At 33.8% G+C, this 18,031-nt stretch overlaps 2 protein-coding genes across 3 annotated transcripts; both read right to left on the bottom strand.

Moving 5' to 3' along the window:
- Positions 1-152: 152 nt before the first annotated feature.
- On the bottom strand, positions 153-2,952 carry LOC105138186 (uncharacterized). Of its 2 annotated transcripts, none has more exons than XM_011044215.1 (9): positions 2,767-2,952; positions 2,475-2,678; positions 1,956-2,097; positions 1,680-1,750; positions 1,456-1,504; positions 1,303-1,373; positions 1,086-1,186; positions 554-659; positions 153-330 (listed from the first exon to the last, which is right to left on the bottom strand). In XM_011044215.1, the coding sequence occupies exons 1-9, from the start codon at positions 2,876-2,878 to the stop codon at positions 236-238; spliced, it is 951 nt and encodes a 316-aa protein (XP_011042517.1). In that variant the 5' UTR covers positions 2,879-2,952; the 3' UTR covers positions 153-235. The 2 variants fall into 2 exon arrangements, with proteins under 2 accessions (XP_011042517.1, XP_011042516.1); XM_011044214.1 differs by having other exon boundaries at positions 1,956-2,100; positions 2,767-2,950.
- Positions 2,953-7,909: 4,957 nt separating this feature from the next.
- Positions 7,910-15,894, bottom strand: AMP1 (Peptidase M28 family protein). Its single transcript, XM_011044219.1, has 10 exons — positions 14,654-15,894; positions 13,203-13,449; positions 12,277-12,425; positions 12,083-12,151; positions 11,037-11,124; positions 9,588-9,671; positions 9,400-9,488; positions 8,643-8,756; positions 8,382-8,516; positions 7,910-8,268 (listed from the first exon to the last, which is right to left on the bottom strand). Exons 1-10 carry the CDS (start codon positions 15,608-15,610, stop codon positions 8,086-8,088), a joined length of 2,115 nt encoding a protein of 704 aa, XP_011042521.1. The 5' UTR covers positions 15,611-15,894; the 3' UTR covers positions 7,910-8,085.
- Between the last annotated feature and the right edge of the window lie 2,137 nt (positions 15,895-18,031).

An 18,031-nucleotide genomic window follows, 5' to 3' on the forward strand; every position in this document is an offset into this window, starting at 1 on the left:
TGATTTTTCTTATTTTTTTTAATTTCATCATTTATTTATTTTTTTTGTTGATTTTTACTAGATAATAAAATTTATTTTGGTTTGATATTTATATGTTTATTACAATCTCAAATAGACACCATAATATTTATTTGGTTTATCACAATCTCAAATTGCAGAAAATTTTCATAAAAATTGAAGGCACAGTTGGTTTAATCTACTAAGCCAGTTGTATGCGAAAGGGATCATATCTTGTCTATAGAACTTTATAGGATATCAAGCCATCAACAGTTTCAACAGCCAGCTGATTCATGCGTGTGAGCAGCAGCAAATAAGTTCTTGCTTTAGGCCCTAATACAAGCAAATAGCACCAAAGCAAAACGTGAGTCGTCAATGGACTGCAGCTAGAAAAACCACAACTTCAAATGCACACCCGCAATATTTCTAATTCTATGGGTGAGATCTCAAGTTTGAGTCCCACCCTTGTTGATCAATCTCTAACATCGAAATGGATAAAAATGCCTGTGGCAAACGAGTAATGAAATGTATATGACAGCGAGATGACAATACATACCTAAATCCATTGATGTGATTTCATTTTGGCGGAAATAATTATTTCCCTTCGTTTTATCCTTCTTCTTTAGGCTGGAGTTGATTTTCTCAACGGCAGCAAGCAGATCCTGCAAGTTCAAGCACAGAAAAACATCACGAACGTCATAAATGGGAAAACCCAACGTTAACCAAGCTGGTTATCAATCCTATGTATTGGTATAATTGTGTAAAGTGCTGTCTCCAAACCAATACAAGAAACATCATTGCCGTCCAATTATACTTCGAGAAATTTCGTACCAACTCCAGCTTACGAAGGACAGAAAAGCAGAATCCTTTCAAAAAGCCTACTGATGTTATTTCAAGTTTCAACTATAAGACCATTAGGAAAAATGAAGTGCTACATGGAAACTAGCTCCTCAGCATTCAGTACAATTGTCATGAAGCAACCTTTACAGTCAAGATTCAAAGAAAGGCTATCTTGAATATATTCAGTTGGAATGGAAAGATCAAACAACATCAGCTCAATCTTAAGGACGGAAACTAGTCATCCATACCTCCCATGATGTTAGACTTTTCATGTAGGAAGGAAGACTTTCATAATCATCCTTTGAAGCCTTCACAACAGCCCTAAGAGCTTCAGCTGGTTCCAGTTCACCTGGATTTTACAACGAAGGATAACCACATACTCATTGGTGCTTGGTATTGTTTCATTGTTAAATTGGAATGACATGAAAAACCTTTAATAGCTAAATCTCAATGACAGCTTTCTACCTTCAATTACTCCCATATTTGCAGTATTTTCGTCCAGAATCTTCACGTTTTGTAAATTGTCTCCATAATACCTAAAACATGAACAATTTAGAATGTGCAAAGGAAACACTGAAAGTTCCTTGCGAAGCACAAAATACAAGTTCAACAACTTACTTCTTTGTGTCTCTCATAGATATATCGGGATCATTTATCTTACTGTTAGCTGCAGAGAATGAGAGGTGAAATTAGTAGAAAGCACAAATCAGCGATGTAGGAGGCAGACTTGTAAGTATTTACAGCAAGAAATCCATCTAACCATCACACATAGAGCAAAATCAGTATATGATTTTGCAATTCATTCAATCTGAAATTGAAGTATAGCAGTGGCAAGAGACTACCTTCAGCTGCTAAAGTGGCAAGACAGACATCTGAAAGCCCAAGACTCTTTAAGCTCAACGTCCCGTCCATTCTAAAAAAACAGATCAAGGCAAACAAGATTCTCATCCACTTTAATGCGATAATGAAAATGACCCAGAATTTCTTCAATCAAATCCTAACAAACCCTTCTTATCAGTTCACTCTTTGCCAGGAACATGGAAAAAAAGTTCCAATCCTCCATGTTAAAGAAACAAGGAGAGAAGTAATGAAACAGCGATAGTATAAAACAAGGATACAAAGGATCCTCTTCCAAACTCTTCATGATTGAACTTGCCACAGACACCGGTTCATTATAAGCTGCAGAAGGGTCCATTTCATCCTTCAAGTTTAAACCTAGCGCCATCGATACACTCAAATCCGCTTCATCATCAATCTCAACTTCTAAAAGCAAAACAATTAATAAAAGAAAAAAAGCAATCAACACAAGTCATAGATGTGCATAAAATTTCAGACAGAACAGCATTTACAGTTACAAATGCGCCTATCTCAATCCAACATGTGGCTTTTTTACTTGCATTTCTTAATTTGATAAAAAATCATGAAACAAAATCCAAAACCCAAAAACACTACTTTCTACCATCCTTGATTTCTCTGCATCATTTCCAATTACATGACTATTCATTATCAATTTTATCAGTTTTAATTTATTTATTTTAAAAAAAAAAAACCAAATTTCCTTAAGAAAAAGAACTTATTTTTCGTAATTTTGTAAAGACTCAAACACAAATAATAAACAGAGTAAAAGATGAAAGTACCAGCAGGAACATAACCGAAGCTCCTGAGACGATCTTGAATATCAAGAATACGATTCTCACTGTTCTTGTAAACTTCATTGCAATGACCTAATAATTCCTCAAAAGAAACGGTACCAAATGACATCGATTCTAGTAAGTTGAGATCGCTGCTTGCGCTCGCTACACTTCTGTTTAAGCACTGGATATACGTAGATGAAGCCGAATCTGGAAAAGAAGAAGAAGAAGATGTACTGTTTAAATTGTTGAATGAAAAAGAAGGGGGGCGGCAGGGGAAGGTGGGGGTGTTGTTTACCGAGAGGGATGGGGCGGCGGTCGATGGATTGTTTGAGAGCGTCGCAGCTAGACTGGAGGTGGTTGCAGAAGCTGCCTACGCTTTTGCTAAATTCAGATATCGTTTCTTCCATTTCTCTCTCACACTCCCTCTTTCGATTTTCTTCTTTACTAGCATTTGCTTTCCCGCTTTTGTTTCATTCAAAATAAAGCCCAATAAACCGGGTCTATCGGGTTGAAAATGTTTGGATTGGGTTTTTTTCGGTTGGTTTTACTATTTTTGTTTTAGGGAAAAGGATTTTATTATTTAAATAAAAATTTTGTTTGTTAATCTCGTGTAACCATAGGATCGAAGACAATAAGACTTATATAAATAATGAAAACTCATGATGAGAAAAGATAAATAAATGATGGAAATTAAAATGCATATGATGTATAAATAGAGAGGATGATCCTTGTAAGTAAATTTACAGGTAATGATGAAGTGAAAATGAGAACTAAGAAATTTATTTTAAAATTCATAATGTTAGTGAGATCAATAATAGGTTTCCATGGATAAAAAAAATTAGAAAACTTTTAAATAAATATATTTTGAGAATGAAGAAATAATTCTGAGAAATCATAAAGAAAATAAAGAATAATAATTAAGAAAGAATTAGATGAAAAAGGCATTGATGTAAATCCTGGTTAAAAATCGATAATATTATTGTGAAATAATAATAAATATATCAATGAAATAAATGATAAAAAACAAACTAAATATATTTTGAAATAAAAAAATGATCTAGAGGATTTAGTGAGATAATTAATACAATCCATGTAAGGATGGAACATAGAAATTTAGATCTTTGGTGTAAAATTACTAATTGATCAAATTTACTCTATCAAGTATAATTCTCAATACAATCATTAGATTAAGCTGAAATTTTATATGGTTTTTTAATATTTTTTAATTTTAAATTAAAATTTTAGATCAATCAGAATTTAGAAAAACCATATAAAATTTTAAATAACTATAAAAAAAATATCAGGTATGTATTGTACATTCTAAAGAACTATAAATTATATGCCAAGTTGGAAAAATATGATTTTTAACTAAAAAAATGGTTTTTTAAAACATCATATCTATAAAAAAAAATATTTATAGATTTTAAAAAGATCAAAGTAGTATTGAAATAGTCAAAGGAGTATGAAGAAAACTTCCATGAGCTAATGAAAAGGCTTGCTACCATTCTAGTGTTAACACTTTCTTTGAGAACAGCCTTTCCCTCGTGAACTAGCTGCACTCCCAGGTTTTTTAAGGAGGGAGGAGATTTTTGGCGTGTTTATAATTTTGTCATTAATGAGCTCAAGTGCTAGTTTTTTATTTTATAACTTGATATTTATATTTTCAAAAGATCTTTTCAACATTCAATTTACATGAAATTTTAAATCAACATAGAATTATGTTTTAGAAGATTAATCAAAACATTTTAGTTTGATCTAATAGTTTAATTGAGAGTTATACTTAATAATATAAAATTGAATAACTTGTAATTTTTACACCAAAAATCCAAAAATTTGTATTGTTTTATTTGCTTAAATTTTTCAAATCTCTAACTAATTTATTGGGAAATTCCATACCTATTTATTATACAAGTTTTCCTCAAATTTTGTTCCTTTTTTAATTAAAAAAAAACTATGTAATTATGCGCAAAGCTTATATCATCAATTCAAATAGTATAAAATCATGCATTAATTTATTTTAAAAATTCTAAATACTTTTCTAAATATTTTCAGTTTAAATTTATAAAAATTCTTTGTATTATAACTTGTTTATCAATTTTAGAGTTACAGGCTTATATTATATCTTTTATATTTGTCAAGTCATATTTCCAAGATTCAGATGTATTTTTAAAGCCAAGTTTTAACCAACTACTTCAAATTTTATTATATTATATCCTAGAACATTAATTTCCTATTATTATATTATATCCTAAAACATTAATTTTCTCTTTTATCTTTTTATTTAATTTTTATATGCTTTTCTTTGTTTTTTCATATTTTTATTTTTAAACTAATACATAAACATTTTATTTCAAATTCTCATAAAGTTATTTTTTAAATTCATATATTCACTTTACTCACTTATCATAGCAATTACTTTATTAATTTTATAAATTTTATCCAGAAGTTTACAAGAGGAGTTCAATAGGGATAATGTTCCGTATAAACATGCTAAAAAAATTAAATTAGGATTTGTGTGGCTTTCTTTTAATTGGTTGATTTTTACTTTTTAGAGTGATTTAGGGTGTTCTGAGGTTGGCAAAAGATTTTTCAACATTCTTAAAATATATTTTATGTATTTTCATGTAAAAACAAGTTAAAAATAAGTTTTTTAAATAAAAAAAACTTGTATCTCAATTTTTTAACCTCCATAAAATTGGTTGAAAACTTGATTTCAAGAAGACACATTGTCAACTTTCTTAAAATTAAAAAAAAAATGGACAATATATCATTTATGTGCCTATCAGTAAGCCTATCCTATTAAGTCCATTAATAATTAACTTTTTTTTCTTTTTAAAATTTTAATTAATATCTTCTCTCCTATGTTTAAATTGTTAATTATTTGATTGAATAAAAAATATATTTTTAAAAACAAGATTATTAAACTTAGTAAGAGGACCTAAGTTATGGGTTAGGTAAATTAATTTAATTTGATCCAAGTTTATCCAAAATATTATTATTTTAATATTTTTATAAAAGAAATATTAGATTAATTTTTTTTTTAATTATTTTTAAAGGCAAACTGGGATTTGACTAAATTGACAGGGTTGCAAAGCTAACACTTAAAGATCTAGGTTGACCCATAACATTATCATTTTAATAATTTTTTTAAAAAACTAAAAAAATAAAATTTAAAATATTTTTTAATCAAACTAGGTTTTGCTCGAGTTGCCGTTGAACTCATAAAATCAACTCATACATGATATAATTTGAAACCAAAACCAAATAAAAACCTGGATTAAAACCTCTAAATTAAACCTATCAAGCCGCTGAATTTAATAATATTCCCAAAAGTCCATAACTTGGTCTTCAACTGTCCATAATATCTTTTTTTAACCTTTATGGCACATATAACCTTATGCTTTAAAATTTGAATTCACAATCACAATTTTTGTTGCTAATAGAAAATGCGCCGACAATGGGGAGCACTTTTTTTGTATAATTTTTTTATTTAACCCGTAGGGGAGCAAAGACCAAATAACTATTAATAAGAGAAGGAAGGGTGTGTGTGTGTGTGTGTATATATATAACTTTGAGGCCTGCAATTAGAACAAGATCAAGTGCAGTGGCGGAGCTATATGGTATCAAAAGGGGGCAATTGCCTCCTTAATTTTTCTTTTAACATATTTTTTATATTAAAATATACAATTTGCCTCTTTAAACTTTTTTTTTTCAAAATACTTTTTATATTAGAATATTAATAATATCTTAACATGTTTAATTTTTTTTTCTAACTACTAATTAACCCAAGTTAGCTATTGTTAACTTACAACATAATATAATATATAATATATATGTTTAACACATTTCACTAATTGTTTTCTTTCTTTTTTATTAATTAACCGATAACCCTTTTTTTTTTCGAGCTATTATTATTTATTTTTTTTTACAAAATTTTTCTTCAAGTTCTAAGCTATTAGTTAGTTAAGTAAATAGCCTCTTATACTTTATGCTTTAGGTAATTTTTTTTATTTGTTTCATTGTTTAATTCTAGTTTTATTCATTTACAATTAGTTATTGAAAATGTTAGGATTTATAATAATTTAAGAGTTTGTAAATTAATATATGTATGAGTAATATTATATGTATATAGATATGAATCTAAATGAGTTTTAAAAAATTAATAAGAGTATTTTATTACGAATTTCATATTGAAAATGGATGGCGATAATCTTACTAGCGATTAAAAATGAAGTATGGGACAAATCAAAAAATTAAGGACATAATAGAGAAATAAAAAAATATTTAACATTTATATTTAACCCACTTGTAGAAAATAATAAGTCAACAATAACAACATCAATATGTCATAACAATCATTTTAAGTTATGGTTTTAGTTATTCTCTATCATATACCAGTATAAAATTATTATTAAGAATTTCACTATTTCTTCGAAGATTTAGAGAACAGAAGCATTGAACCTATCCTAAACTAAAAATAGATGAATTGACAGTTTGATTGTATATATTAAAAAAAATACTTTTGATAAGATTGATAATAAAGTTATTATGAAGCAGTTTTAAAATATAAAACTTGAAAAGAACAATTATAACATAATTTTTTTATTTTGAAAGTATTTTTATATTAATTTTGTTTAATATGAGTTAATACATATATTTCACATTGATTTCTTAATATAATGCATGTTTATATAATATATAATATTAAATATTTATTAATAATTTACCCTTTCATTTAAAAAATCCTAACTCTGCCACTAATCATGATTTATGTTTTTCAAATTGTTAACCTGTCTTTAATTGGTATTAACATTTGTTTTTAATATGTATTGATGAATAAAAATCTCAATCAATTTTTTAAAACTTGTACTTTAAATTTTGAATTCACAATCAAAATTATTTTACTGCTAGAAAATACATGAACAACTTTTTTTGTTATTAAAAAAAAATCTATGTAGCAAAGATCAGACGAGTTAACTAATTTATTACACTAAATCAAAATGAACAGTATATTATATTGCCATGTTGGATATAGAACTATATGATGCAAGAGAGAGGACATTCGGACCAAGGCAAGATTTTTCAATGTCTTCAATTTTGCCACTTGGAAAAGAGGAAATAAACCTGCCATGTTCTTATCATGCAAGTTGATGCCTGCAAGGAAACTCTGTTATATTGTGTTGTGTCACTCAAATTTACTTAGCCACCATCTTATTTTGAGACCCAATTAATGCAACCTCCTAATCCCATGCTTTTTAACTGATAACCTGTCATTTTCCGATCTGTATATTTTAAGAACTTTTTTCTTATGAAGACTCACGAGGGCATCGATATATTCTGTTTTAAGATCATGCAAGAGTGGAACACATTCAGATGTCTGCAATTTCAGTTCTAGTCTTTGTATCTTTCCAGCATATCAGTAATCACGGGATGCAATGTTCTTGATAATAGCTTTGCTTGCTGTGGATGAGCCAAAATTTTACAGCATGGATTTTAAATTCGCATTCACAAGAGTTAACCTTATGCATCTCGAGTAAAGTTAAAATCTATGACAAGTTGACCACTCTTATATACAAGTTGACGGCCTCATGTCGATGCATGTTTTCTGCTTGATTCAGGTGAGATTCCCTTTAAGAGCACTAGCAGCCCTTTCAATGGCTCTGCCAACTCTCCATATCTCATGCTGAACTGCTGCTTGCCTATTTTGTTGGCTTTTGCTAGTGGATTGAGAGAGAGCATTTGCTATTCCAGGGAAGAAATCCAGTTTACTTTCGTAGTCACTCGGAGGCCCATAAATCTACAAAGATGATTAAAACGTCAGTTCTACACAGAAATTGCTGTTGAGGTTCTTCACAATACTGTTTAAATCCAAGTTAATGCTCTTGAGCTGGAGACGAGGAGAACACTTACAAGATGCTTAAACCATTGCCTTCCTTGAAGCCCTTCTACATCCAGGAAGCCTCTTTCAGCAAGCATCAGCCGATCATTCAATGCTCGCAACTTCAAATCTATAAAATCCCCCCTCCTCTCTTGTTCTCTCAATTGCTGCATTAAAAAACAATACATGCCCCTTGAGGACTCGAGAGAGAGCATAATAAATGACCATAAAATGTAGGTTTTCCTCATCTCCACTAAGATGTAGGAAGTCCAATAATTACTTCAAGAGCTCACCTTTACTTCATACTCCACTTCTTTTGCAGCAGAGGCAAGTTCTTGAATTGAAGTAACTAAAGGATGAAGAGATACGTTCCTGTCCAATAGTTTGCCCAAGACAACTGTATGCCCCTGCCAAGGAAAGGGGAAATGTCACTCAGAGATTGAAAATGACAAAATTCACTATATATTCAGAGAAAATGTTCAATAATGGTGCAATGTGATTTCGGAACCATATTTCTTCAACCTTCAAAATTGAATAGCCAGTTTCATTTCTCAAGAACCACAGGTTGTGGAGTTGGGCGGGTGAATCTCACAAATGCATACTATACAGCCATCATATTTAAGGAGAACAACTTTGCAGTGAAACATAACACATGATACCCAACCATGCTAATTGTTAGAAAGATGCATCTTCCCACGTTATTTTCCTGTCTTTTCCTCATGTTAGCTGTACAGCCATCATGGAACAGCTTGGCAGTCAAACATAAATGATTTCCAACCACGCTAATTGTTAGAATGATGCATCTTCTCATGTTATTTTCCAGTCTTTTCCTCAAGTTAGATCCTATTTTCTAAAAAATTATTCTTACCCACAACATAAATAGTTACATAAAGAATTTGAAGGAAGCACCCTAGGTTTCCCATAGAAATGCAATCATCTCTATTGGCAAGTTTCCAACCATTTTGGTCACTTATTTGTGAACAGCTAGTCTAAAACATCGTTTGTTTGACTAACAAATACATGCTGGAGAAATTTTAATCAGATGCACACCTGTAACTGCTCCACATAAGAGATGTAATCAAATGGGAGAATAGACTCATCAGCCAGGTGAAGGGCTAGAAGTCCCCAAATTCCAGCAACTGAAACAACAAAAAACAGAAGGGCCATTGAAAGTTGTTATGAATGCCCTTATAATTTATCTGCAGTAGGCACACAAGTTGACAGAAAAGGACACTAACCAGCCACATGACGATGAAATAACGGGTCCGCATATTTTTTCATCCACCCATAGGAGTCAAAAGCAGTGTGATAGACAGGGAAATCTGAACAACAAGTATAAATTTCCAGCTTTCAGTTAGTATCGCTAGCAAAGAATTCTCGCGAGTTAGCAAAGAAATAAAAGCTATGTAGTTCAAATAATTTTCTGCTATTATCTGTTCAATTGCACTAATAATGTTTCTTGCAACTGGGGTTTAACTTAAGCGAAGCAAGGTTTTCTGCCAGTTTCTTCTTTGGCTTCAACCATGTCACCAGACTCTCAAGTTCTTGTACCATCAAAGTCACATAATAAAATGCTTAACTCAAAACAGACAGTAGCTGCCAACCTTAGAAAAGTACCACCCAGAACTAGCAATCCTACCAAACCTCTCACTACTGCGCTCCCTCCCTGCCGCCCATAAGAATTGGGTTACCACTGCTTGACTTTTGCCAGCAGCATGCCCTTTTCTCTTCCTTTTCAATTCTCTTTTCTTTTATCCTTTTCAGTGTTTTCTTCTGATCTAGAAGGTTTTTTCCAGACCTGCCTTGTTTTACATGATGCTAAATCTATCCATTTGTTGTGCAACCACCAATACGGTCCTTGGTGCCCATCATCTGGGCTGTTTGTTCAATGTTTTGCTGTGATTGAGAAAGCTTTGTTCCTTGGTTTATGGCATACCAAAGCCCTGCTCCATTCATCAATGAGGTTCACAGGAATCAGAATTCCCAGTGTGCAGCTGTGCTACAAGAGTCAAAGTTGGTCAAGGAGATGAAAATCCAGTGATTTATCATTATCTGTCTCTTAGTTTGGATTTTATCCACCTGGCGAGTTCTCTAGATAGTTTTCTAATTGTTGTGGCTTTGGACCCCTGATTCAAGAGAATTAAAATTCTAACATGCTTCTCCAAAGATAAATAAAATTCATCAAATTACAATACTGTTTCTGGCATTAATACCAACAAGGTATAGATTATGAAAAGAACATCTCAGACATTCCCTGAGACAAAATAAAATAGTCTCTTACTGTCAAGCCACAATCATGTTTGAAAATCCAGGGAACGTTTCTTGTTCCAATTTGGTTCCTCTTAAACTTCAAGAACAGAAACAGTAATGCGTGTCATAATGCCAAAACATGGAGAGAGGCATGACTTGAAAGTGGGGATGATGAAAACAAATGGTGGTGTTACTCCTATGATACAATGTTCAAAAACAAAAATCCTAAAAATTATCCTTATTTCTGATCCTTTAGCTGCAATAATATTTGCAAGGCTGAGGGGAAAAAACACAGCTAAAGCTATTCAAATTCCTGAAATGATTCCATTTGAGCGCCTGATAAATAAATACCTTCATATCTCACATATGCATAACCACAAACCTAAATAGGACATTACTGCCAGTAAATAATCACTGCAAAGGTTGGAGAAACATACCTCTTCCATAATAGATATCAATAGAAGGAATCCCTGCATGTTGCAGAAATGGAGCAAAATCAGAATCCACTCCACCGAGTCTTTGAATCTGCAAACCAAACATGATAGTCCCCGAATAAGAGCCTGATAAAAAAAAACTTATCTCCAGGAGGCCAAAACACATCATTTGTTGAAGTACGACTACATGTACGGATGATAATTGCACTTGATCTGCATGCATGGATCCAATTGGATTGGAATTATATCCAGTTTGACCACAGCCAAACTGAAGGGGGATAAAATCTGATCTGGTTTGATCAGGGGTGGGCGCATTCGCTCACCCCATCACCCAACCTGCCCCTTAACTAGTTTCAGTTACGCACCAGGCCCCTTCCCCAAGCTTAGGGTGTCAACACTTTTTTTTTTTGTAGTATTAATTTTATATTTTAATGAGACGCTTGAATTTTATATCTTATGATTCATAAATGATTTTTATTATTTTGTACATGGAAAATTGATACACTATTTTATGGTTTTATGATTCATGAATATAGATGTAGTTTGTTTTAAGCATAGATTTTATCTTTGTAAAATTGATCTTCAAAAAAACATATTAAATAAATGAGGTCGGGTACCGCTACATGGAGAAAATCCTCCATGCAGAGGTGGGTTACAGATTTAGATAATCCTGCAAAAAACCTTCCCTGACCCGATTCATTGCCATTCTTAAATAAATGAGCACCACTAGGGTGGTTATAACTTCTAATTGTGAGGGGAAAAAAAGGGCACCATTTCCATTTGTAGCTTCAAAGCAAGAAGATATTTGAGATGATCATCAGTGCATTGCACATAGGACCTATTCTTTTGTAGAGACCAAAGTGGTATGCTGCTACACAATAGTTTAAGTGAAGGATGTGTACGTGCAAACACAAACACAGACACATACATTGGTGTGAATGTTTATGCATCTTTAAGCATTTCAAATATCAGCATTTAATAATTGAAGAAGCAGCGTCTTCGAGCAGTTAAAATACTGGCATTTGATAAAAGATACTGTTCAGTCTTACTGCATTGACTTGGTTTCTGGCTGCCCATTTCTCATATACAGTTGCACCCTCTGCTTCAGGATCCTTGACCTGAAATCATTTTTAGTATTAGTTGAAATAACTGGTTAAAATGTCACGTTTTGAAACCAAGCAACATCCAAAGAGGCTAATCAAAACTGCCTTAAAAGTAACAGCATACTGTTCCTCTAATTTACCTTTTTAGTAACCTCAATAAGAAGATTATCTAGCTGGGGAGTTGCACTGGCAAAAAATCCTGGGCCTTGAACTGCACAATCTACATTAAGATACGCCACTGCTTTCGCACCCAAATTGACAAGGTTTTGTTCAACCCACTCGGTAGACCCTACAATATCATAGTTACACATCAATTTGGATTACTGCAATACACAAAAGCACTCCAGTATACAATCTTGTTAGGTTCAGCATCCAAAGATTATCACAGATACATACTCAGTAAAACTATTAAAAGAAAAACTATGAGGCTTGACAACAACATTTAGTGAGCAAGGAAAGATTATTTTTCTCAAGGAACCTATCAATTTACTGCATTCATGTTTAGATATGGTAATAAATAGCCGTCCTGAAATCCGGCCCTCTCCAAGCAAATTTGGTATTCTGTTTATATAGAACTGTTACAGTTGCCAGACTTTGGGAAATCAGAACAGAGATCCATGTACAGACTTGGATGGGAGGATCAGCAATCGACCACAAAGTCAAACACATGAAATTGCTGAAAGGTCCATCCATGTTATGAGGAGATCATACAAGTATCTGTCTCCCTCATTCCAAAGTGATCACTTCCAAGGACAATTGAATTGTCATTGCATCAATAGAAGCTGTAAAAAGAATAATGAAGCAAAATATTTTTGTAAAATGTATTCTTTATCAATAATGCATAACGAGCCATGTCAAACAGGTTCTTCAGTTTTCAACAAAGTAATAAATGGATGAGGATCAAACTTGATGCAGTACCTTCCATCCTGTTCTATGCAAGAAGAAGATTGTAGAATCAGAGACAGCACAGTAAATGTGAGAAACTATAATTCAACAATCCTGAGGTTAACATCTTGATCCACATCACAGCCATTGCACATAAATGAAAACAAAGATGGAGAATTACCTACCATCCCGAACTCTTCTGCATCCCAACTACCAAGGATTATAGTTCTTCGAGGGTTCCACCCCTTCTGCATCAAACGAGCATATCGCCGAGCAATGTCTAGTAATGCAGCAGTACCACTATTGGGATCAACAGCTCCATATGTCCATGCATCTCTGTGATTACCAAGGATCACATAACGATCAGGCTCTTCTGACCCCCTTATGACAGCAAAAACATTGTGGATTGTCACCATCTTTTTCTCCCCCTAAAGAACAGAAGAAAAATCAATAATCAAGAAAAAATGTGTGAAAAGTGGAATGAGCTTGTCAAATAAATAGCTTTTAATATGCTTTTTTGTGTTTCTTTCCACGTTTCCTCATTAATAATAAGCAGCCAAATACATTTATAACAAAGAGAGAGCATTACAAAATTGCAGAGAGCTGAAATTCTCATACATAAAGAAGCACGTCAGATGATATTCACTTCAATGCGTTAAAAATTAAAAGATTGGAAAAAAATCCATCCAAATCAAATCGTAGTATCCAGAATTGATATTGAGCTACAGGAAAACAAGCTCTTTCAAAGCATGAAAGGGTGACTGGACTTAAAAACCAATCACAACTCTCCATATCAAATAGCAGAAAAAGGAAAAATCTTAATCTGCTGAATCTCATAAAGTAGATTAAGTTGTCAAAACTCAGCTCGACTTCACCATCTTTAACAGTCGCCCTCCATCGATCATCTTGTGGATAGATATTGATATTTTCCCAAAATCTTAGTTGTGTGAAATAAGCAAGATCACATAGTAAGATGCCAATCATAGTTGGATAATTAGGAAACACAAAAATAACAGCCACCTCAATACAGGTCATATTTACTAAAATTTATTATGTCAAGACTTCTCCACCAAGGAAAAAGGAAAAAAGAGCGAGCTTGCAGGTGGCAGGCACATATTCTCCAAACCAAGAAAACCCAATCACAAAACTGAAGCTTAAGTGAATCATATTGAGTTTTGCCTACAATAATCATGTTACTATGTCATTGCACACTAGCATGTTATCAAGTTCACATGTTTCGAGGAAGCTAGTCCTTGTTGTCATGGCCGCTCTAGGCCAAACAAAAGCACTTCTAGCTCTTCCAAAACTTCGAATTCAACTCCAGATTTTGCAAATTCAACTAGAATCATAGCCCAGGAAATAGAAAGCGTAAACAAGAACTTCAACACTCATCCAAATTTAATACTATTCAATCCTCATATACCGATCCAAATACCAGTTTGACCAACCTTTAAATAGCAAAATCAACAATTAGCCAACTACAAATATTCAAAGATACCATAATTTTGGACCAACGTTTGTGGGCCTTTCAAAATTCTCTTTTTTGTCTTCTATAGCATTCTATCAGTACAACATTCGAGCATAAAACACTCGAAACATTCATCAAACAAACAAACAAACAAAACAACCAACCTGGTAAGTGAAGTTGACCTTAGCCGGCCCTGGGCCGACCCGTAAGACCCTAGACCTTCCACCAGAATCCCTCCACTCCGGAGGCACGGTACGGCCACCAAGCGACCCCAAGATGACGTCAGCATTCCCAAAAGACAAGGGCAGAGATGGAATTTTAGGAAACCTCTCAAGTACTTCACTGTCCTCTAACCCCAGTCTCTCCCCTCCGTCAACCCCAGCCCACCCTGGACTAAGTGGGTCTCCTACACCCCTCATCACAGTCCCTCTCTCCACACCCCCACTTACCCTGCCCTCCTCGGCGTACAACAGAACAGCCAAAGCACCTTTAGATTCAGCTATTTTAACCACTCCACCCCTACTTAAACCCTCACCTTTCCTTGCCAAAACAACACATCCACTAACGTTCACTCCTAAAGCCTCAAGCGCATTATAGTCCACTTCACGGCCATAATTTACAAAGACAACCTTAGCGTGCACCGTACCAGACGGCGAATACGCATGGTACGGGGAAACAATTTTATCTGATTCAGCAAGATCAACAACCTCACTAATATTAAAATCTACAACACTCCCGTTGCTAAAATGCGCGGAGAGTGAAGATTTTATAGGGTAAGAGAGCAAAACTTGGTATTCTTTCTTGTGTGTTTCTAACTTGAGGTTCTTGAAATGGGAGAAGACATAGTTGACGGTCTCAAGAGAAGGTTTGGTGCCAGCGAGGTGAGGGTGGAGAGTGAGGGAATGAAGGTAGGAGGAGATGGTGGAGTTAGAGGAGTAAGAGAGGAAAAGGGTGGCGGTGTGCTGGAGGGTAGTCTTGGGATTTTGAGAGTGGTGGAGAGTGTAAAAGAAACCAATAAGGCAAAGGGCTGTCAAGAGAAGGAAAGTGCAGAGAGGTGGTGGCGGTTTTGAGTGAAAAAAGATCGAGCTTGTTGTTGTTGGTTTTGTGAGCGGTGGAGACATTGTTAGAAACCAAGAAAGGGTTTCTTGTTTTCCTTTTTTAGGGTTGCTGTTGTTGTTGGTGGCGGTGGCGGTGGCGGTGGCGGTGGCGGTGGCGGGTTTCTTTGGTGTGCTTTAGTGGTTTGCTGTGACTGGTTACAGAGTTGTGTTATATACTAGTAAGTAGTAAGAGAAGTTATGAATGGTGGAACAGGAAACTGTTATTTTATTTGATTTATTAATGCTACTTGTAGGGATGGTAACATTAACATGGGATGTGGTGTTGTACTATAATGTAATGATGCATGGGAGGTGAGGACGAAGAAGTCTTCAGGACCTGCGAACTGAGGAAAAAGACTCTGTCCGTGGAAAAAGGCCCGGAAACTGTCATTTTCTGAGGGGAGGAAGTGGGTGGGAAGTGGGCCCGGGGGATTTATTCGTGCACACAAATATATACACACAAGGAGAAGGGCAGAGGAGGGGTGGGGGAGAGAATGTTGGGGCACAGTAAGCATAGTACAACCTCAAACTGGGTCCATGCTTCTTAAGTGGAAGGAGGGTCCTACATGGAAGCTGGCTTCGTTCCTATTAATTTTTTTATTCTTCACAGCTCCAATAAATTTTAAAATTAATAATTATATAATTTTTTTTAATAATTTTAAAATTATATAAAATTTAAACTAACAATATTAAAAAACAAATCTAAAAATCAAGTCTCTCGGCTCTTGTTTTGTGGATTATTGTATCAAATTCTCCTCCTTTTATGATTTTTTTCTCATCAAATTCTCTGTAAGAGGCCAAGTTCTTTTTTTTTTCTTTTTTTAATGTTGATAACTTTTGCATAGGGACAGAGTAATTGGCTCTTATTCGTCTAATAGTATCAAGAGCTTTAAGAATTTCATTAGAACACTGTGAATCTTGGTCTCAAATTGAAGAGATCTCTTTCTTTAAATTTTATGTTTTGGCAATCTCCATTACGGAATGTAACTTGTAATGTTAAATTTTGCATCATAAAGTGGGTAAAATGTTCAAAATTAATTATCAGTTTTTAGATATAAATTCATTGGATTACAAATGAAAAGCAGTCAGCTTTATGGTTTTTAATTTTCCAAGTATTTGGTGATGGTCTTCAACGTCCAGGATCTATAACAAGTTATTTTTTAAAATTTATTTTTAATATTAATAAAATGATCTAAAAATATTTAAAAAATAATTAAAAACAAAAAAACAATCAAAAATTAACAAAACATTGATTCAACCAAAATAATTTAAAATAAAACTTGATTTCTATAACAAATTGAACTGCTACAATAAATTTTAAATCAATGAATCAACCAAATTTAATATCTATAACACCAGCAAAAGATCAAAATGGCCGACAACTTATTCCACTTGGAACACTTGCTAAAGTACTTACGCAAGGGTTATGCCTCAGAAGAAAGTCGAGCCCTTTCTACGTGCTGGTTCAAAGTAGCTTTATGTTTGCTTTAGCATGGTTACAAGTTGATTAATTGCTGTGATCATCATGAGATGCATCCTTGAAATCATTGCCTGAAAATTTTATCAAAATCCGATCTCTTCTTTCTTATGAAAACAGAGTTTGATTACAAATCTTGTAATTGGGATTACAGAAGAAGAAAAGGATGTGAAGGTAGGCCACATGGGAATTGGGTATCCAACATGGGAATTGGGTATCCACACTAAGAAGTGAGTGTGTCATTATAAGAGAAGCGATTCCCATCTCTATCGGCAAGTACTGCTCTCCCCACATGAATATCTTTATTCTGAGTGACATATCTTTACTGGATACTAAGAATACCAAAATTGTGGCTACAAATGAAAACAAAAGGAGTTGTCATGGATTTTATTTTGGAAAAGGACATGGGACTTTTTCATGATCTTCGTTCATCTTTTAATATGTTGTCCTGGAGCACTGAGAATCCATGTCTTTTTGCCCCCATTTCATTTTCACTCTCACTTCGTCATCTTTGCCAAAAGCTGGCCCTCTCTCTTCTAATGGAGTGGATGCTCACTGCTAATGCTGGACTTAGTGGGGATACCATTAGCTTTGATGCATCTAAAATGTCCCTCACCTGAAAAGGATGACATACATACCAACAAATAATGCAAATCATCAAAGATGCTTTATTCTAAAGGAGAAAACACTACTGGGAAGACAGCAGGCCCCGGAAAGATTTTGAAGGTCCAGTACTCTAATATTCCACAGTGGTAGATATTTAAATGCCTGATATATTATTACATATTCCCTCCCATCTTTTCATGGATTGCATTTTGTTAGAGATCATTCGCAATGTTTTCCCAACAAAAATTTAGAATCTCTGTTGCCATCTTTGCTCATTCTCTGGCATCCTGGTCCCAAGTCTTATCCAATGTCAGCACCTGGCTTTAAGTCTCTTCCAGAATTTCACATCACAGCAATCTGCA

This window comes from Populus euphratica, unplaced genomic scaffold (genome assembly GCF_000495115.2).
Source record: "Populus euphratica unplaced genomic scaffold, PopEup_1.0 scaffold74.1, whole genome shotgun sequence".
Classification (NCBI taxonomy): Eukaryota; Viridiplantae; Streptophyta; class Magnoliopsida; order Malpighiales; family Salicaceae; genus Populus; species Populus euphratica.

Excerpts from the sequence above, each read along its gene's own strand:
- AMP1 (XM_011044219.1), bottom strand. The coding sequence starts at position 15,610 with ATGTCTCCACCGCTCACAAAACCAACAACAACAAGCTCGATCTTTTTT. Across the intron at positions 11,125-12,082 it reads CCAGAAACCAAGTCAATGCA|ATTCAAAGACTCGGTGGAGT; the intron begins GTAAGACTGAAC and ends TTTGGTTTGCAG. Across the intron at positions 8,269-8,381 it reads GGCAATGGTTTAAGCATCTT|ATTTATGGGCCTCCGAGTGA; the intron begins GTAAGTGTTCTC and ends TCATCTTTGTAG.
- LOC105138186 (XM_011044214.1), bottom strand. The coding sequence starts at position 2,878 with ATGGAAGAAACGATATCTGAATTTAGCAAAAGCGTAGGCAGCTTCTGC. Across the intron at positions 2,679-2,766 it reads CCGCCGCCCCATCCCTCTCG|ATTCGGCTTCATCTACGTAT; the intron begins GTAAACAACACC and ends CTTCTTTTCCAG. Across the intron at positions 331-553 it reads AATCACATCAATGGATTTAG|GGCCTAAAGCAAGAACTTAT; the intron begins GTATGTATTGTC and ends TGCTTGTATTAG.